Source organism: Felis catus, chromosome D2, assembly GCF_018350175.1.
Source record: "Felis catus isolate Fca126 chromosome D2, F.catus_Fca126_mat1.0, whole genome shotgun sequence".
NCBI lineage: Eukaryota > Metazoa > Chordata > Mammalia > Carnivora > Felidae > Felis > Felis catus.
Window position 1 is genome coordinate 72,761,897 of NC_058378.1, and position 22,396 is coordinate 72,784,292.

A 22,396-nucleotide genomic window follows, 5' to 3' on the forward strand; every position below is an offset into this window, starting at 1 on the left:
GAGAGAGAGAGAGAGAGAGAGAGCGTGAGCAAGTGGGGGAGGGGCAGGGAGAGAGGGAGACAAGCAGGTTCCAAGCTCAGAGCTGTCAGCACAGAGCACGACGCGGGGCTCAAACCCATGAACCGTGAGATCATGACCTGAGCCAAAGTCAGACACTTAACTGACTGAGTCACCCAGGCGCCCCACGAAAACCACTGTTTTAACGAGAAGCGAAAAATGTTTGGTGAGGGGCACGTAAGGCCTCTCCTGACAAGACGCAAAGATCTCTTGTTTAAAATTTTTGTTTTAAATGGAATAACTCGACTCCACACTCACGGAGCGCCTTCGGAAAAGTATGTGAGCGGTTTGCAAGGGGCACACAGGTTGCGGCCCCCTCTGGGCTTTCGTTCCGGGGACACCACTGTGTGAACTCCTCATCTGTGACAGGGGGGCAGGGGTTGGCGACAGCCCCGTTTCGGGGGTTGCGGCGAAGCGCTCAGCACCGTGTTCGGGACACGGCAAATGCCACACGAATGCTGCCCTCCTCGTCATCACCTTCATCGCCGTCACCGCCATCCACACATTCCTGTCATCCTGTCCCCGGCTCTGCAGATCCTGGGCTCCTGAATCACGAGCCACTCTGCCCCCAGTCGTGGCTTGCTTCCTGATGGGCTGACAGGATGATTCACAGCACAGAACCACCCAGGGGACAGGAGGGATCGGTCTCGGTGGCACTGAGTCAGTCACTGCCCTTTGCTGGATCGCTCACATCACTGACTCAGACGCAAGCACCTCTAAGAACCCTTTATCCACAGTGACTCTGGGTCACTGAAGTAGCACGTGCCCCCGGAGGCTGCCAGGGGTCCCCCCACTGCCTATTCAATTGCAACAATAGTGAATCTAGCACTTGAGGCCCAACAGTCTCGTGGCCACCTCCGCCCGTGTCTCACTGCGTATCTTTGTGTGTCAATAATTGTCTATTCTGGACAGGAACGTTCTTGGGATGACACACGCTCCAAACACCTCTGGACTCCGTCCACCCCCGCCTCTGCCCCCGTGCTTTTCCCTGACGGTGCCACACTGGAGAGACGGTGATGTGGAAAGCTTGGCAATCCGGCCTCGCCTTGGCATTTCCACATGCCGCTTAATGCCGTGGGTGCATACAAGTGTAAAGCAGTAAGAATCTACCCCCTCCACCCACCAGTCCTCCTTTAAAGGTCTCTGCATGCTACTGGGGGGAAGGGAATGTTATATCTGGGTTTCCAGCTTTTTTTTTTTCTTTTTTTGGTCCTCTATGATAACAACTTACGGAAAGAACAAGGGACATACTTCTTGAGTGTTTGCTGTGTTGGGGGGCAGGCACCCCCAACTGCTGATTCGTTGGCATAGATATCAGCTGCCCATGCCCTAGCAGAACCAGGGCGCCCGCCTAGGTCCACCTCACTCACTGACAACCACTGGGAAAGCGGGGGGGGGGGGGGAGGCCCAACTCCAGCCTGGTGTGCAACTTTTCACACTGATGGTTCTTTTCAATTCTTGTTTTTCTTGGATGCAAAATTTTCTGCCTAATTAATTGCTTTTGGAAATTACAGAACGATTTCCCATTCACTGAGTTGGAAATACCCCATAGAAATGTAAATGCCAATGTGACTGTGGGATACCTAACTTGGGGTGATGCCTGAGTGGGGATCTGGGGTCTCCTGGGCGGAGCAGGGCTCCAAGCCGGGCTATGAGACCCAGGCGCGAGTCATACACTATAGCTCCCCCGCAAACGAGGGGGCAGATTTCCTCACACAGAAATGAGACTGCTCTGGGTCATGGACCGTGGGTACTTCTGTCAAGTGCAAACTGTGCATGACTAACAGAAACCTTGTCTCCTGTGCACGGCAAGGACAGAGAGGTAACAGCCTCAGCTTATGGGGCCAGCATGCTGGTCAGCATAGGATGCCCTTGGACCCCAAAAACTTATTGGTCTGGATGAGAGGGTAGCCCCCCGGGAACACTGAGGTCTCCCCTTCCCCATTCTTTGCTCACTGGATAAAACTGTTTGCAAAAAGAGCTGTATGAAATGGAAGCAACCCTTTCCTTTGGAGTTAAAAAAGAAAGAGATCATAAAATCTGTGTGGTTGGCTTTAGGTGGGCTCGAGGAGAAAGGCAGTTTGCTTGCCTGTGAACTTCACGGGTTTAGTATGTGAAATGGCTGCTGGGCAGAACAGGAGGGTCCCCTTTGAAGAGGAACAAGCCGCACAAAGCAGCAGAGGGGATCGTTTGGGGCTCCTCTCAGCTGCCAGCAGCTGACCCCTAGGGCCTTCCCACCCATCCCGACTTCAGCACTTTCGAGAAGGACTCCACGTCTCTCGTCCACCACCATTTTTACCAGTGCTGCGGTCACGACGCTATTCACAAGATGGAGGTCTTCCTCTGATTAATGACACGGCCACAGGGCAGGGAGAAGGTAGGAAGGCAGACACCTGGGTGACCCCAGCCTGGTGACATAACCATGGATTATTTAGAGCTCGCTGTCACTCTGTGACAGCAAAGAATTCATCTCCCGTGAGGTACACAGCCAGGTCCCTGATTTCTGCCGCCTTGGGGTAGGTGAGGGTTGAGGACTCTGAACTCCCATGACAGTTTGGCAGAGACTCATGGAGTATGACCAGGTGAAGCGGGAGCTACTGGGTGACAGGCACATGACTCACACATCGAGACCCTCGAGGCCAAACAGACTGTGCTCAATAAATGCGCCCTGAGTGAATGATTGAGTTAACAACAACAACAACAACAACAACAACAACAACAACAACAGAATAAACCAGTGTGGTCAAGAGCATTTTTCTCCTACCTGTAGAAACAACTCTTGTCATCAGTAAGCTGTCACAGAGAAAGCTCCCTGTAATAAGCAATGAGTGCTCAAAAGGAAATTAGATAAAGTAAGAGCTTAATGAGCATGTATTACCTGAGTAGATTTTTCTTTAAATGATGCTAGGGGGTTCTGACGGACATTATGTCCTCACTGTCTGCTAAAACTGTCTTTAAAATTGGTGCTGTCTTAGTTACTGAGCCATGAAGAGTGTCTAGATTCAGAGGCTGGCCGGAATTATCATTCTGCTTGTCTGGAACTAAAGGCAGTAAGGCTGAACAGTGTGAGAACATTGTATTCTTGTCACGAAAGACAATCATTTGGAAAAAAAATGACGGAAACCAGGTTTTCGAGTTAGCAAGACCCGGTTGACCCCCACCTCCTCCATGCAGGAGCTGGGCCATCCCTGGGCTCATTGCTCCATGGGCTGTCCCCCCGCAAGGCAGCTGGGCAGATTAGAGACCACACTTACACAGCGTTCTCAACGTTGCTTATCATCAAAGCGCGGTGACTGGGTTGTCGCTTACATCGCACCTTCCTCACACCCACAGGCCCGGGCCCCTGTCTCATCAGTGCCACACTTCTCTCTCCCAGGCTGCACATCCTTCCAGCCCAGATGGCAGCTCTTCTAGGAAGCTGTACTGACCCACCACTCTGAGTGAGCTGTTCTCACCTTTGTTCTCACTCTGTTCTCCCGTAGCACTTTGTATCTTCCTGGCCACAGATTACCACGCCAGCCTGTAATGACTGGATGTGCGCCTGCCTTCCTTGCTGCACTATAGGTGAGAAGCTGGGTTTTCACTCCAGGCACAATAACTGCTAGCCAGTTGGATGGATGGATGGATGGATGGATGGATGGATGGATGGATGGACAGATGGGTGGGTGGATGCATGGAGGCACAGATGGGTGGGTGGATGCACGGATGGATGAACGGATAAATGGGCAGAGAGTGAATGGATGCATGGATGGGCAAATGCATGGATGGATGGATGGATGGATGGTCAGACAGGTGGGTGGATGGATGGATAGACAGGTGGATTGATAGAGAGACAGGTTGGTAGATGCATGGATGGATGGACAGATAGGTGGGTGGGTGGATGGATGGATGGATGGATGGACAAACAGTGGTTGGGTGGATGGACAGATTTCCTGTGTTCAAACCAGTGTTACTCTGAGTTCTACTCCTTTTGCCTCCAAGTGACTGACACCCATGCTCACCACACTTTTCTTCCTAAAATTCTGTTTTCCCTCAGATTTGCAGAGGACTTTTCTTGGTCTTCCAACTCTCTAACTTCTAATCTCTATAACGTCTCTTTAGACATGTTTACCATAAACCTGGCGTTCGTAAGGTTCGGTCTTTGGTCTATTTCTCTTTTCACCACCTTTCCCTGGGAAATAAATCCTATGATGTATCTTCAACAACCTCTGTGTTGATCATTCTAAAATCTACTCCTAGCCCCTTGTCTGAGACCCATTCATGTTTTAAATGTATCCATTCATTTACCTATCCAGCAAACATTTAGTAAGAACAGGGTATTTTCCTGGGCACAGTTTTGGGCACTTAGGATGTATCATAGATCTATCCTAACTGTGGAACTTATATCCCAGTGAAAAGGAAAACAATAGTCAAAACAAATAAGTAAACTCCATAATGTGTTAGAAGGTGATCAGTGCTTTGAAAAAGGAGAGCAAAATAAGGTTGGGAATGTGCAGGGGACACACAGCATTAAATAGGAGGTGGTGCGAGCTTCATTAAAATGAGATTTAAGGAGAGTTGGAGGTGTGGGAGTTAGCATCTGGAGAAAGAGTGGTTATAGCAGAGGGAAGAGCTAGAACAAAGGTCTAGGTGCGGGACCTGCCTGGTGCATTCGAGGAAGCAGAGACATCCAAGACAGGATGGCTGGAGAAGAGGCCAGAAAGACAAGGGCAAAGGGACAGTTCCTGTGGGACTTTGGGGCCACTGAAAGGACTGTGCCTTTACCTCTAAGTGCCTGGCTGTAGGAACCTTTCATCTCCATGCAGAACACAGACATCCTTGTGCATTGCAGACCCCATCTGGTTTCTTCTGAGCTTAGCCACTCCTTCCCTGCCTCTAGTAGTAGACTCTGCTGACCGTGGCTTCCAGTGGGTCAAAGTATACATCCCCTCTCACCTCAGCGGCTGGGCCAGGGATGGGCACATGCCACAACCAAGGCCAATCAAAGTCCTTATATGGAATTTTTCTAACAGGTTGCAGTGGGGAAGCATCTGTCTGTCTCTATGAGATTATAGGATATGTGCATGGACTTGTGGGTGGCAGCACTCGTGGAGAAACAGGACAGGAGAAAAATGCAGTCCGAGGGAGCAGCGAGGTAACAATGCAGTGCTAGTGACACGGTGCCCTTCGTTCTGGTCGTGTTCAATGACCCTGCCTTCCCAGTCCTATGAGTTAATGCCCTAGAAGGTTAAGTTAGGTTTCTCTCATGGACCGAAAGAGTCATGAAAGTGTCAAACACAGCATGGCCCAAACCATTCATGGTCCTCTTCCCCTACCTCTAACCCAAGAGACAAGTCCATCCCTCCTTCTTCTGTTCCCCATCCTGGCTACTAACACCATCATCTGCCAGGCCACCAGGTTGCAGAGACCCACGTTAGCCTCTGTCTATGCCAGGTGCTCAGCAAATCCTCAAGTCCTCCCTTCCATGGTGCCTCAAGTTTTCCAACTATCATTCTGTTCTCCTGGTCACCTCTCCTCCAGTCCACCACAAGAATCTCCCACCTGCTCCCTGGACTCTTCCCAAGCTGATTCTCCTCCACCCTACAACCCAGAAGCCCTTTGAGGCTCAGCTGCCCATGTTTCTCTCCCCTCATAAAGCTTCAATGGACAAAGTCAATACTTCAACATGGCACTAGTGGTTCCCAACCCCTTGCCTTTATATCACACTGATTTTTCTCCCTCCAGGAGAGTCTCCAGGCCCATACCTCCCACCTCTACCACTGTATCCTCCCCAAACCCAGAGCCTTCCTTCTGCTTGACTTTCTCTGCCTCTCTTCCATGATGTTCTTGGCTCCTGAGACCCTCCGTGATGACACCTCCTTCCCCAAAGAAATAGGGGGCTCTTTCTTTGGGCTTCCTGGGCAGACTGCATTCCATCCCTCTTCTACTCACTTTCACGAATTCAAAGATGGTAAAAGACGGTTCTGATGCCAAGACTCCATGTGTCCACACGTATCTAATAACTGACAGAATGTGCAAATATAAAGAAAGGAGTCTGTGATTCTTTTGTCTCGGGCCAAGAATGGCAAAAGTGAGTATGGTGAGGACGTGGGCAGGTGGAGGAAGGAGCAAAGGAACTGAAGCAGGGACTCCGAGCTTTGGGCAGGCACAGGGAAGGGGCTGGCTGGAGAGACAGAGAATGGGATGTAAATCTAGACAGGCATTTTTTAGCGACAGGCTCCAGCAGTGGCAGACAAATGGCTCCACACCGGCCTCTGCCAAAAGAGAGATAAGGAAAGAGATACGAGGTGACAAGATAGAGCAAGTTGTAGCAGGCTCTCGCCTGATTCACAGCTCGGGTTGCCCCTCTGAGCCCAGTCGATGGCGAGGCTCGGATAAGGCTTAGCTGGTGCTGAACGGCCACTGGCTTCCTCAGTGCACAGGCTGGGGGTGGGGGCCTGGAAGACCCAACAGGAAGCTGGGGTCAAAGAATGTGGCAGCGGATTTTGGAGGACATCCTTGCTCTTCTCAGGATCCTGATCAATCTGCCGCCTGCACACAGGAGCTCCCCCTCAAGGGTCCAGGGGGCTCCCAGCACACAGGCTGGGCGGCAGGCTGCTCGAGCAGGTGGGGGCACATTAAAAACCTAGCCGTTCGGCACTCCGAATGCATTGCTAAAGACACCCATGTAATCATTTGAAGTAAAAACTGCTCAAATGAACTGGAAAATGTTTTACTTGTATTTTCTCATATTCCCGAACCTTTCTTTCCATGGTTCAAAAGTTTGCATTGTCTAATTGCTGATTTCCATTTGTGAATGAATCAGCGTAAAATAAAATTAAGTACCAAATTAATCTACCCATCTAGTTTTAGGCATTAATTATCCTTTGAGCCGTTTTCTCCTGTGCTTGCCGCATGTCAAGACAAGCCCAGATACGGTAATACAGAATCCAGTTTTCAACTCGGGAATGCAGCCGAAGCAGTGGAGGATGTCCTTGATTTCTGAGAACCACAGTGCGTGGTGGGAAGGAGATCGGATTCCAGGCAAATGAAACACTCCTCACCTTTTAAAGGTGCACTAACACTGTCAGCCCAAGTAAGTTACTGGAACAGATATCTGCTGCGTGGTTTTGTGATGTGTTCTCCGGTTGTCCAGTTAATAGATTCACAACAACACATCTCCTCGAAGTATAACACAGTCAGCCCCAGGGTGAAAAAGTGGTGCTGGCTAGGGCAGTATTTTGAAAATTACATATGCTGTTCCTCTGGAACTGTACCTGAGAGGCCTTCCTGGTTCTGCTAAAAACAAACAAAACAAAAACCAGGCCTCCAGGACACAATTATAGAATCCTCAGTCCCTGGGGAAAGACAGAACCATATACCTGGTGACTTGATCAAAGCCACCACTCCTGGAAACTATGGGGGCACAGAGCCAGGGTGCCAGGGGAGTGATCTGCCGGGCCCCAAGAAACCCTTGGGATCAGAGGGCTCAGAGGCCCTGATACCCTCTCTTCTGAGCTTCAGCAGTATCAGAATCTTTCTAGAATGAGATATCCTTGACCAACCACTATTTCACCTTAAAAAGAAGGAACTTCCACAATGCATGACAACATAGATGAACCTGGAGGAATTTATGCTAAGCGAAATAAGCCAGTCACAGGAGGACACATACTGCATGATATCTCTTATACGAGGTATCTAAAGTCATCAAACTCATGGAAGCAAAGAACAGAATTACGGGTGCTGAGAGATGGGGGGCGGGGAGCAGGGCGCTGCTAATCGGTATGTATAAATTTCAGTTACACGAGATGAATGCGTTTTAGAGATCTGCTATAGCACACTGTGCCTACAGACAACGGTACTAGATCTCACAGCCAGGGAGGAAGGGAGGAAGGGAGGCAGGAAGAGAGGGAGGAAGGGAGGGAGGAAGGGAGGAAAGGAGGAAAGAAGGAATGCAACATTCACTTCCAAACGTACTTCCGGTAAAGCGAAAAGTCTCAGATACAACGTGTTTAAGTCGGTGGGCTGGCTCCAGCTGGAACCTGTTAGGGCCCCACCCCCAGGGCACAATGTCAATGTTTTGGGAAACTGGTTATATACCGAGTAGGAACAAAGTTCCCCTGGTGCCCCAGGATGCAGCACCTTTATGGCTTGTGCAGAATGGCCCAAGAAGGGCACAGCCACCAAACCACCCAGCCTCCTCCAGGTCGTTCTCAACAGCGACACCATGAGGCAGCACCGAGAGCCACAGGCGGTGAGCTGCTCAGTAGCCTTAAGCTCCCTCTTTTCCTGGCTTTCCAGGTACCAAGGAAAGGAATCAGAGGGTCCACTGGCAAGGGAGGCAGAGTGCTTCAGGGGAAGAAGGTGAGCCTTTTAACTTTCATCACGCCCTCCTCATAATACCTCTGTAGACAAGCTTGGAGGTCCCAACCACCCCAAGAGGAAAGGAACCGGTCAGCTTCTCCAAAAGGGAAAGGGAAAAAAAGAAAAGAGTCAAAAGGGAAGGCTCAAGTTGCGACTCGTCTGTTTGAAGGCACAGGGCAGGAGAGAGACAGGTTTTGTGCAGAGGCACCGCTGGACCCGGGCGGAAGGAGCCCGTGTGCCTCGAGTTGGAAACTATTAAGTGCAGGGGAGTTTTAATGATCCGGAGCAGCTCTGACAGCCGCCGATGTAGAGATGCAAACGAAGCATTTGAGAAGTGTGAGCTTTCAAAGAAAACTGTTTTTAGGAAGCAATTTCTCCTCTCGCTGTCCCTTTCCTTTGGGAATACTTCAAGGAGGTCTCAAGTCATCCTATCCGCGGTGCCTCCCTCTCTCTGAGTGGGTAAGGGTCAGGGTACCTGTAACGCGAAACCCCGAGGCAGCCCCAGCTCCCGGGAGTACCAGTTGCTGCCCTGGGCATTAGTAACTACAAGGGCCTCATCAGGATGGACGGACGAGAGACTGAAAGAAGGCATAAATTAAAGACAAGATTAATAAAATCTGATGAAAGAAAACACCCCTAGTCTCCCCAGCAGCTTAAATTACATTTACCACATCTGACAGGGAGGAGGTAATCCTCAGTAAGAAGTCGAGGCTCTGGAAAGAAATTATAGGCTAAATAACTTAGCAATGGGTACCACCGGGGAAGTTGCTGATTCACCTTCCCAGGGAAGACTCAAGACAGGCTACAAAGCCCATCAGCTCCCACTGAGACAAATTTCACTTGGTAGGGCCCCTGGGTCATCCGGCATCTGGATTCCCAAACAGCCTTCCAGTTATTCAGGCCACCACCCCACTGCACGGCAGCCGCGGTCACTGCACCCCCCACCTTGGTGTGACCGGGCACCATCAGTTACCAAGCAGGACTGTCCCCGCTGTTCCCCCCGTACATTTCTGCCCCGTTCCGCTGAGGCCACTCTCTGCTGCTGAGGCTGTCTCAAAACACAAATAATTCCTGGAACTTTCTCAGTAGATCAGTCTGAGCCCCCTGCTCTCTGCATGTTCCTTCTGCCATCTCCCCCAGAACGCCCCAAGTTCCCAAATTTCCAGCTATTTCTCACTACAGCTCAGCAGAAAAGCAATCCCACTTGGGTAATTCACTCCAGCTCTCCAAGGATTCTCTACATTGAGAAGAGCAGGCCAGGCAATGGGCTCAGGATGGGCTCTCAGCCTGTGCAGGAGAGGTCACAGATCTCCTGCGGAGCTTGCGAGACAAACCTCACAATGATAAGGGAAGTCTCCATCATCACCCGCCTCTCCCACCTCCCGGCCACGGCTCGCTGGGCTCGCCCACAGCTCCGTGCCCTCCCCATACAGCTTCCTGTCTTGAGGCCACCTGGCTTGGACCCATCAGAGAACACCAGTAACATCTACCGTAGAGACAGGGAGGAGCTGTAGCTGGCTGGCTTTCAGCCAAGTCCGGTACCCAGAAGAGGGATCTCTTCTGTTTGAAGACTAAAGGGGGCACAGGAACTTGAGTTTCAGATCCGGGAGTCTTCGCAGGAGGGCAGTTCAGAATCTCTGCTCCCGGGGCGCCTGGGTGGCTCAGTCGGTTAAGAGTCCAACTCTTGGTTTCAGCTCAGGTCATGATCTCACAGTTCTGGGTTCGAGCCCCACGTCAGGCTCCATGCTGACATGCCTGGTTTTTCTCTCTCTCGATCTGACTCTCCCCCACTCACATCCCTCTTTCTCTCTCTCTCTCAAAATAAATAAATAAACTTAAAAAAAAATGAATCCCTGCTTTCTCCCAACCGGCTCTTACAGCTTCTTCCCTGTGCCTTGCTCCTCAGCTACATTCATCTCCCCCAGGCAGGTCTTCTACTCCCTGGCTGACCAGCTTCCCCAGGTTATGGCTGGACACAGGCTCTGCCCCTTCCTTCTAGCAAGCTGTGTCCCTGCTTCTAGCCGATAGCTAAGAAAATCTCAGGGGAGCAGAGGCCTTGGAGTGAGAGAGTCCTTGGAGAAGTGCACCGTGGGAGCACCTGGCTCATCCCAGGGCACAAAGGGTCATCTACATTCTTCCCCACACGGCAAATCACCTGCTCCCAACAATAACAACAAGTGGAAGGACATTACTTCCAGAAAAACCTTCAGCATGGGAGGAATCCTGCAGATAATGAGGATTTTTAATTGTCTTTGGTCACTATTGGAACTAGTTTAAGCAAAGAATGGGCTGTCATTCTATCAGAATAAAACTGGCCAGAAACTCAGCTCACCAGTATCTTCAAAATATGACATGGCCCCCCCTTCACCATTGCTCTCTGCTCTTTAGAAATGGGGAGCCTATAAGAAAACAAGTACACAGTCACACTCTCATCTCCTTGCCCACCCACCTGTGAACATTTGTTGAGTGCACAGGATTTTGTCAGAGATGGTTTTTGGAGGCTCCTGGCTCTACCCTGGGGATACAGTGCACCTGTCGTCAAAATGACGCCCCGTCCGCACCTCCAGCCCGGGATCCAGCCTGCACATCTGAACGCAACACTATCATCGCCTCAGGCTGCAAAGACTCAGGTCTCTGCTTATCAAAATCTGCCTGCATCCATCAGCAACTGAATGCAACCCTAAGTTCTAGAAGGACACACATCAAATTGTTGACAGTGGCAGCTGAGGGCAAGTGGGAGCAGAGGGGAGGGGGCAGCTACCTAATTCTTTATTCCTTGTTATTCTTTTTAACACGGAGAATGTGTTCGTGGATTCCCTCAGACATTAAAATAAATGAACGATGTGGCCAAAAAGGAAAAGGAAGGTACTGTTTTCAGCAACAAGGCAGGGCTTAGCAGAGGGTTCTGATGCGGGTTGAGATCCAGAAGCATGACCGAACAAGAGGGTGCCCGCTTTTCTTAGCCGCAGGGATGACGCAACGGCCCAGAACAGACCCAGGCATTCTGGAAGTTCTCTTCAGGGCTGGACACAGTGCCTCTCACTGGTCTCTCCCAGATTTCAGACCTTGACAGTCAAGAGCCCCCATATCTGCAGCCCACCCCTCCCCTGACCCAATTAACCCGTTAAGATCCTTGGAAGCAGCTCAGAGCTTTGCTGAGCCAGCACAAGCCTTTAAGTCACCTGGCCTCAGGTGACCCTCTGTGCTTACTAAGCACCTCTCAAAGCTTTCCCCAGGTTAACGAGAGGAACCTTCCTGACCAGCTTCTGAAAAACCCTGTGTCAACGCAGAGGTCAGTTTCTGGCCAATCCGGTCCACCGCCTGCCCTCCCCTCAGCCTCACCCATCCCCCCTCCCGTTTCTGAACCTCAGAAAACAGGAGCTTGGCCACTGAAGCCGCCACAAAGGTTCTCCTCGCCGGCTCGTTAATCACCCGGCTGCCGGAGCCCGCTTACCTGCAGATGTAATTCGTCTTGCACGAGTCCTGCAAAGTCAGGCAGTTGGGTTTCTCCCTCTCCTCGTAGGAGCACACGGGCACGATGGTCTGCCGCCTCCGCTCCGTGCACGCGATGTCCCGGCAGGAGCAGAAGAGCATTCCGTAGCTGTGCTTGGCCGGAACCTTGTCGAAGAACTGCCGCAGGGCCTTGTGGCACTTGCGCCGGTTGCAGACCTCGTTGGACATGCTGGTGGTGCACGGGGTGATGTACGCGGACCTGTACTTCTTACAGGTGTCGTCGAGGTTACAGGCCTTGGCGGCGTCCAGGCAGTTGTTCCCTTTGGGAACGTGCTCCACTGCAAAGGAGAGAAAGGCAGGTGTGATCGCAGTGCCGGGCGCCTGGCCACGCACACTGGCCTGTCTTCACCGAGATCCGGCCTCTTCCCTGGCGCTGCGGCGAGCTCTGATCAACTCTGTGTTTTGAAGCGAATAGGTAATGAGTTCACGACAAGGAGAAAATAGAAGGTGTGCAAAGGCTGGGGACCCAGGGCAGCCCACAAGTCCCTAGTGCTCCCTCAGATGCATAATTAGGCGGTACGGAGCGAGGCCAAACGAGGGAAGGTTGCTTAGGCACCTGCCTGACTACGTGTAAACAAGGCAACAGGAGAATAAGTTTCCAGCTCCTGGTCGGTAAACTGAAATTAGGAGAAAAGAAAAAAGCAACAAATTATATACTTGTTCATTATGCAGTATATAAAATGATATGCTGAATGTAAGTATAATTGCCATGCAATTCCTCCAGGAATATAATTATGTAATAAATGCATATAGTACATGCTAATTACTATATGATTACAGAGTAATTACATGGTTATTTGAGCCTAGAAGACAAAATATTATGCCAGCTCCCTAAACAGGAAGAAGCGGCTACGACAAGGTTGTATTTAAGTTCTAGCTCACAGGCCATTGGAAGAAAACCAGAACAAATTACGTGAAAATTTGCAAACCTCAATTACCACTTAACTTGCCACACACAAAATGTGGGATCTATGGGTCTTGAGGCTGCAGATTAGAAAAACTCAGCTAGTGTTCTGGATGGAATTTCAATGGGCTTACAAACATAGGCTTTAGGAATCTCACAAAACATGCGTTGCCTTCTGCCCAAACCCTTTCTGCTCATGCTCAGAGAAAACAGAGCTGTCCACTGCCAAGCTGCCCACGGTGCGGCCTGGACAGAGAGCACGGGGGAGGCCAGGGCCACTGCAGTAGTCAGGTGGACTGGCAGGGCCAGGCCCAACGGACAAAGTCAAAAGATGAGCAGACAAAGGAAATGAAGCTGGTTGTGGGAGCCCTGCCCCCTGCCCCTCCTCCAGCAAGTTCCTGCTCAGGCCTTATTCAGCCCCTGCTTGGGTTCCCCCTTCACTCTCTTTGTGCCCCAGTTGATGGGAGCCATGAAGGCATTTGGGAAATTACAAGAGGCTAGAGAACTGACAAGAGAGGAGAAGGGGTCCGTTGGGTTGGGTGGGTCTGAAAGACAGAGTGGTGCATTTAGTACACGTCCAAAGGGCACACGGAATGTTATTCAACCTTACACAAAGAAGGAAATCCTACCTTAGGTGGCAACAGGGATGAACCCTGAGGACATTATCCCAAGTGAAATAAGCCCGTCACAGCAGGACAACCGTTGCATGATTCCACTTACAAGGTTTCGAAAACACTCAGGCTCAGAGAAACAGAGAGTAGGACGGTAGTGGCCAGGGGCTGGAGGAGGGGGAAACGGGGAGTTGTTATTCAAGGGGCATCAAGTCTTAGACATGAGTAAGTTCTAAAAATCTGCAGGGCGGCCTCATGCCTACAGTTGACAGTGCTGTATTACACAGTTACGAGGGTCAGTGTGTTAAGAGGGTAAATCTCATGGTAAAAGTTCTCACTACAATGTTTTTTTTTAAATGTAAACCGGGACACGGCACACAAGGCAAGTCTAACATTTCAGGGAAAGAAAAACACTTCCTGTTTTACTGACGATGGGTCTTGCTTTAAGAAAACCCTGGACACAATAAGTCCGAAATCACAAAATGATACCGTGGCACCACCAGGCAGAACCCTATTATGCCTCAGGTTCACGTCTCTGCTACGACACCTGAATCCAAAAATTTAATGTGAAAGGCAATAAACAAGACATCCAGCCCATGTCGGGCGAGCAGCACAAGAAGCCAGCGGCTGCACATACATCCCTGGTTTAGCAAGCGCACCTGGTGCATTTTCTGCATCCTGACCTTCCCAGACCAGCTTCCCTCTGGCTCCCCTGTTTTCACACGCTAACTCCTCAGGACTCAAGAAATGAAATGTTCACCATGTGCTCTGACAGGATCACCAGGGCCTACAGGCCTCGGTAACACTTCCAGCCTTTTCCGCTTTTCAGACTTTTAATGTCGTGCTGTTGGGCCCATCAGCAACAGTGATTCATATTCTCGAAGGTCTAGAGTTGCACAGGAGATTTCTAAATGACGCATTCTTAGTGATAATCTAAAATAAATTGATATGACCAAATTCTGGGTATTCTGGATTAGGCCCTTAAGGCTAGAAATTGGTACATAATTTTACCACCTGCATTTCCACTTGCCTTGGTATTGAATGGTGCTTTGTGATCTCTGGCTAAAAAGAATAGAGGCACAGAGGTGTACTTAATACTGAAATGATGTAGCCAGTGATATATGAACAAACGGTTCATGTAAGTTCAAGTGGAAGAAAATGGCAGAACAATTAAGTCATCACATGACACCTAGGAACCCAGGCCTGCTATCCTCCAAAGCAGTCATGCTGAAACAGAGAACTATCTTCCAATTGTAAGAATTAATTTAGTTTCCACAAAACTAGTACCCCTTACATCAAATTAATGTTATTAACTTAGCATTTCATTGTTTTCAAAGTTCTGTTCATATTGAACATGTGTGCTGTTTTTATAGTTGTGTAAAATTAAAAAAATAAAAGTTTATAGTTCTTTCTTCCTGAGTGTCAAATAAAATTATAATAAAAATAATAAAACTCAACACATGAGGTCCAGACCACTTATTCCTCTCTTAAAGTAGCCTGTATTATACATAAGTTTTAGAAAAATTGACCTGGAAGAAAGCTCCTTGACAGGGGTCTTGGCAATGAATTTTTGGATAGGATAGAAGGAACAACATAAAAAATAAACAAGTAGGACATCAAACTAAAAAGCTTCCGCACAGCAAAGGAAACCATTAACACAATGAAGAGGCAGCCTATGAAATGGGAGGAAGTATTTGCAGATCATTTATCTGATAAGGGGTTAATGTCCAAAATATATAAATAACTCTTACAACCCAATAGCAAAACAATAATAATTCCATTAGAAATGAGCAAAGAACCTAAAAAGACATTTTGCCAAAAAATACATTCCAAAGGCCAAGAGGTACTTGAAAAGGTGCTCAACATCACTAATCATTACGGAACTGGAAATCAAAACCACAGTGAAGTATCTCCTCACACCTGTTAAAATGGCTAACACAGAGGCAAGAAAAAACAAATGCTGGTGAGGATGTGGAGAAAAGGGAACCCTGTGCATTGTACTAGGACTATAAATTGGTACAGCCACTATGAAAGACAGTGTGGAGTTCTCTTGAAAAATTAAAAACAGAACGGTATGATACAGCAATTTCACTTCTAGGCATAAATCTGACGGAAATAAAATCACTGTCAAAGAGATACCCAAACCCCCATTTTCACTGCAACATTATTATTTTTTTTATGTTTGTTTATTTTTGAGAGAGAGAGAGACAGAGTGTGAGCAGGGGAGGTGCAAAGAGAGGAGACACAGGACCCGAAGCAGGCTCCAGGCTCTGAGCTGTCAGCAAAGAGCCCAACGTGGGGCTCAAACTTATAGACCGTGAGATCATGACCTGAGCTGAAGTCAGATGCTCAACTGACTGAGCCACTGAGGCGCTCCTGCAACATTATTTATAATAGGGAAGACATGGAAACAACCTAAGTGCCCGTCAACAGGCGAATGGGTGAAGAAAGCATGGCATATATACACACAATAGAATAATATTCAGCTATAAGAAAGGGAATCCTGTTATGTGCAACAACATGGATATTAAGTAAAATAAGTCAGACAGAGAAAGGCAAATACAGTACAATCTCACTTTTATGTGGAATCTAAACCAATCCCCCCCCAAACAAAACAAAACAAAACAAAACAAAACAAAACAAAACAAAACAAAACAAAACAAAAACACAAAAAACCAAACTCATGGAAAAAAAAAAAGATCAGCTTTGTAGTTAGCAGAGGCAGGGGAAGGAGAACTGAATGAAGGTAGTCAAAAGCTACAAACTTCCAGTTATAAGATAAATAAGTACTGAGCATGTAATGTGCAACATGATGACTATAGTTAACAATGCTCCATATTATATTTGAAAATTGCTAAGAAAGTCAACCCTAAAAGTTCTCATCACACACACAAAGGCATTCTTCTTTTTTTTTTGTCTCTGTGTGAGGTAAAGGATGTTAACTACACTTGTGATAATATTTTCACAATATATATAAGTCAAGTCATTATGCCATACAACTCAAACTCACACAGTTCTGTATGTTAATTATATCTTAAGAAAACTAAAAGAAAAAAATGGTCCAGTGTATGTCTGCTTAATTATAATAATGTTAGCTTCCTTTTCAAAGTTGTTAAAACTACATAAACTACTAATTTTTTTCCTCTTAATGTTATCAAAAAGAAAAGCAATATTTCAAAGGAAAAGCTCTGTACAAAGTGGGAACAGAATGAATCATCTTATGTCCAAACCAATTGCTCAAACTTGACTTCATTTAGCAATTGACTCAAACCCACTTTCAGCTGATTCTGTTTTCCTCGATATATAGCCCTGCCAGAACACCATCTCTTTACCATTATTTCAGAACCTGTGAAAGATTTCAGAATGCACAACCTGGCACATTCAGAGCGGCAAAAGAAAATAAAGAACAAACAAACAAAACAACAACAACAACAGTGAATCGATTTCCAGCTCACAGGTCAGTGTGTGATTTGCTTTTTGTTTCTGAATCGCAGAATATTCCCAGGACCCTTTTTTCAATTTGATATGTGAGGCCAGTCTTACCCAAATAGCAGAACATGATGAAAACAAAAGAAGAGAATTACAGACTAATATTCCTTATAAACATAGATTCAAAAAGGTTAGTAAATAGCATTTAGCACTATGTTAAAAGGATAAGGAACCATGACCAACTAGAGTTTATCCCAAAATGCAAGGCTGATTTAATATTTAAAAGTTAATGTAATTTACCATATTAACAGACAGGAAGAAAACCTGATTATATTTCAATGGACAGAGCAAAAGCATTCAACATATTTCAGCACTCCTTCCATAATAAAAAATGCTCAGCAATCTAAGAATAGCAGAGAACCTTCTTAATCTGATAAAGGGCATCTATGAAAAACATATAGGTAAAATCATATTTAATAGTGAAATATTGACTTTTCCCCCAAAACGTCAGGAACTAATGAAGGATTTCATTCTTACCACCTGTAGTCAACATTGTCTTAGAGGCCCTAGTCATTGCAATAAAGCAAAGAAAAGAAATAAAAGGGATAGAGATTGGAAAGGAAGACATTTCTGTTTGCAGATGACTTGGAAAATTGTAAAGAATTTATAAACAACTACTAGAATCAGTAAGTGTATTTATCAATGTCAAAGGAGATAACATTTACTATATGATAATGAATTGCATTTTGGTAAGCTATTAGCAAAACTTTAGGAAAGAAAATTTAAAAACATAATTCTGCTTATAAGAGAACTCAAAAAGGGCACTTAAAAAGGAATAACAAAAGACATGCAAGACCTCTACATTAAAAACTAAAAAGCACTTCTGAGAAAATTAAGGAAGACCTAAATAAATGGAAATACATACCATGTTCATGGATAAGAAGACACAATATCATTGAGGTAACAGTTATCCCCAAATCATAATATGCATTGACATTGGCAAGTGGATTCTAAAATTTATATGGAAATGCAAAGGGCCATAATATAGTCAAAGCAATTTGAAAAAGAACAGAGTTGAAGGAGTTTATACTGACTTCAAGATTTACCGCAAAGCTGCACTTATCAAGACAGTGTGATACAGTATAGGCATAGACAATTCAAACAATGGAACATAAAACAGAACTCAGATGAAATACACCCACAAATCTACCGTTATTTAATTTTTGACAGTCACTAAAAAACATCTAACATAGAAGTGCTCTTCAACAAACAGTACCAGGATAATTGAAAATCCGTATAAAAAACGACAACAAAATCCCACATCACCAAAACCCACATATGTACAAATTAATACAAGATGGATCACAGACTTAAACCTAAAAGCTAAAATCACAAAGTTTTTATAAGAAAATAAGACAATCTTGGAAGTAGGTGAAGTTTTCTTAAAGAGGACCACAGAAAGCCATAGCATAAAAGAAAGAGAATTTGGTAAGTTAGATTTCATCAAAATTAAAAACTTCAGCTCCTCCAAAGACACTGATAATAAATGAAGAAAATGAATAGACAAATCACAGACTAGGAAATATTTGCAAAACACATATCTGACAATGGATCAGTACCTAAAATATATGTAGAATACCTAAAACTCAATAATAGTAATAAAAAAATACCAATTGAAAAATGGGCCAAATATTTGAGCAGACACATCACAAAAGACAACATAGGAACAGCCAAGAAGCACATGAAAAGCGTTCAACATCATTAGTTAGCAGGAAGTAAATGCAAGTGAAAGCCACAATGAGACTTGCTTCACATCCACCACAGTGGTTAAAATTAAAGTCTGACAACCCAAATACTGTCGAAGATGTAGAGCTACTAGAATCTCATATGTTGTTGGTGAGAGTGTAAAATGGTCCAACCACTTTGGGAAAATATTGGGCAGCTTTTTCTTAGTTTTTTTTTTTTAATATTTTTTTTACTTTTGAGAGAGAGAGAGAGAGAGAGAGAGAGAGAGAGAGAGAGAGCTAGTGGGGTAGGGGCAGAGAGAGAGAGGGAGACACAGAATCTGAAGGAGGCTCCAGGCTCTGAGCTGTCAGCACAGAGCTCCAGGTGGGACTCGAATTCACGAACCCTGAGATCTCAACCTGAGCTGAAGTCAGACGCTTAACCGACTGAGCCACCCAGGTGTCCCAGCTTTTTTTGTTTGTTTGTTTAATGTTTATTTTTTTATTCCTGAGAGAGAGAGCATGTGAGCGGTGGGGAGGAGGGGCAGAGAGAGAGAGGGACAGAGAATCCGAAGAGGAGTGGGAGCTGATGGCAGTGAGCCTAGCACGGGGCTCGAACCCACAAAGTGTGGAGATCACAACTTGAGCCAAAGTTGGATGCCCAACCGACTGGGCCACCCAGGTACCCCTGGGCAGCTTTTTTATAAAAGTAAACCCATGACTACCTTATGACCCAGCATTTCCACTTCTAGATATTTATCCAAGAGAAATGAGGATAAACATCCATAAAAAGACTTGTATAAGAATATAACACTGTATTGATAATAACCCAAAACTGGAAAATCAGTTCATGTATCAATAGGAAAATGGTTAAACAGGCTGTGGTCTATTTGCACAATGGAATACCACTCAGAAATTAAGAACAGATGAACTATTGTTACACACATAGCATGGATACATCTCAACACTACTACGTTGAAGAAAAAAAAAAGTCATCCATGAAACGTGCATACGGGGCATCTGGGTGGCTCAGTAAGTTGAGTGTCTCTTGATTTCGGTTCAGATCACCATCCGAGGGTCACGGAATCCATCACCAAGTGAAACTCCATGTTGAGCATGGAGCCTGCTTTAGATTCTCCCTCTCACACCTCTGCCCCTCCCCCACCCAGCTCATGCATGCAGGTTCTCTCTCTAAAATACAATTTTAAAAAAAGTACATATTCAATTATTTTATATATGTGAAGTTCTAGAGCAGACAAACAATTTATGATGAAAAACAGAGGAATGGTTGCTTCTAGGGGCTAGAGGTAAGGATTGGCTGGGAAGGGACAGGAAACTTTCTGGAGTGATGGTAGCTTCTATCTCGATAGAAGTTTGCGTCAAAACCTAGAGAATGGTACACTTAAAGCTTGTATATACAGAAATTTTACAGAAATTTTCCCTGAAAAGGAAAAAAAAAGCCTAAACAAATACTAAAAACTGATTACTGATAGGTATACTGAAGTGTGTAGGAAAGTATATTGATATCTGCATTGAAAAAATGTAGATGAATTGATAGGTGGAAAGAAGGATGGATAGATGAATACTTACAAAACAATTGCATTCTCATTTATTGATAGAATCTAGATAGGTCAACTGTAACATTTTTTCCACTTTTCTGTATGTTTGAAAATGTTCAAGCAAAAGACTGGCAAAAAGAAAAAAATAAACCAAAACAAAACAAAACCCAGATTCAAATATACCCTATTAAAATAAAAAGTATCACATGCACAGAATATGGAAAGCAACTCTTAGCACCCCTCTTTCACCTCTTTTCCTGGTTAAACACTCCATAAATCGCAGGACACATAAAGGAGAATTGGGTTTCACTTGGTGAGAAGACTGATCCCCCCCATATCTATTTGATAGACACCCCCCTGCCCCCACCCCCCACCGTGCATGCTCAGAAATGCTACGTTGATGACCTGAGGGCAGAGGAAGAAATGTACACAATGATTCCGTTTAGTCCTCTTGAGTCACACCCAGTTCCCCATCAGCTCACACACTGCACTGAGGAGCAGGCATACGCCTGTGTTTTATGGTCTGGGCACACGCGCCTTCTCGCCTGCGTGGGGAGGCTTCCGGACAGCTTTGCCATAACTCTGAGTGCCATCCTCTCCACAGCTCATTTTAGAGCTCAGCACTAAAATGCTGCTTTCCCTCCTCCTCTCCATCTCTAATCTCTCCCTCCATCTGCTGTTATTCATTCTTTAACTTGGTAGAATGTCTGGGATGCTGCCTGAATGGGAAGTATTCTCAGAATGAAGGCTGTTTACTAGAAATCCTTTTTCTTGTGGGAGGACGCATGTGTGTGGGCTGTGCAGGCTAAGGAGCTCCTCTCCAGCATCAGCCTAGCACTGTTTTCTGGAGAAAGCCATTGAACCAGCTTTTCCTTTCAAAGTTAGATAGAACCACGTTGTTACTTTGTCGGTTACATATTGCTTTTCTCTATCATCATTCTAAGGCTCTTTGGCTGTGATCACATCTGATGTGACTTATTTCCTATTTGTCAGTATAACCTGCCACATAGCAACGGGAGAGCCAGCTCCCAGACCCATGGAATAAAAAGGGTCAGGTGTTGCTGGGGGGAAAAAAAAGAACAAAACAAAAACAATTAATTAGGAGTCAGGGATTTTAAATGTGGTCCAATCATCTGAGTGTCTTTGTACAAGTTATCTTTCTCCCAGGGGACCTCAGTTTCCCCATTTGTGAGAGGGTATATCTACAGTCCCTTCAAGCCTCAAGGTTCTTTGACTTGATGGTTCTAATAAAAAAATGCCTTTTCTGATTATAACACCAAGCATTTGGGATACAACTTGACGATCAGGGACAAGGTGTGAAAAGAAATCCTAGCACTCCAAAGCACTAGCCTCTCAGCTATTTGCTGCTCCAAAGTGTACAAGGACCTTGGAACTTTCTCAACCCTGACCAACAGGCAGAGCAAATGCGAAAGACCCCTCCAACACAGGGAGATGTGGAGGTGTCAGGCATGATTTATGCACTGGAAGAAGCTTTCACATTCTGAATTCCTTTGGAGCAAGGAACTGCCTTAATCCCAAGTACAATCCTCACACTGTCCCAAATCAAAGAGGCTATCACCATGGCCATAGCCCCTCATTATTTACACTTAGAAAATGCCACCCTTATTGGCAAATGCTGGAGCCAGCTAACCAGTCAAAATGATTCAGGATGAAACACAGATGGAAACAACTAGAAATCCATTTCTATAGATTATGAGGCGAAAGAAAACAGTAAGTATATTAAAATTTGCATGGCTTGCATGAAGATGTGGTTTATGAAGCAGAAGGTTCACAAGACACGGGGAGAGAATGTTGTTTATGAATGCTTGCCAATTTCCGGATATCTTTCTGCCTTTCTTTTTGGGGCTGCAGAACTGAATTCACAACTGGTTTCCTCTTTCTTTCCGACTTGATTAATTACCATGTTAACATAACCACTGTTCTTCTTCTAATAGGATCCCTCTAACGTGTTATTCTAGCAAATAAAAAACGGGCAAAAGCTCCAAGATCTTCACAGGAGTAGAGCAGGCTTTTCTGGAAGCTTACACATACGGTCTGATCTTCTGATATCCACGTGTATCATATGGCAAATCCGATCATACAGGTTGCGACCCTTGTAATCGATCCTTCAAGAGCTTGGCCTTTTCCAGCTGGGGTGCTAAAAATTACATTTAAAACGCACACGGTGGCTCTTTGGAGCCCATTTTGTCATTCATACACTGTTTCGGGCATATTGTATTACACAATGATGGATTC

The 22,396-nt window shown here is 46.0% G+C and overlaps 1 protein-coding gene across 4 annotated transcripts in view; it reads right to left on the reverse strand.

Annotated features, from left to right (window-relative positions):
* The window catches only part of GFRA1 (GDNF family receptor alpha 1), a 211,433-nt gene that overhangs the window by 51,587 nt on the left and 137,450 nt on the right, over window positions 1–22,396 (reverse strand). For all 4 annotated transcript variants that reach the window (XM_045040726.1, XM_023240978.2, XM_023240975.2 and 1 more), the window contains one exon: window positions 11,855–12,191. In XM_045040726.1, the coding sequence (XP_044896661.1) occupies window positions 11,855–12,191 (337 nt within the window). The remainder of the gene's footprint in view (window positions 1–11,854; window positions 12,192–22,396) is intronic.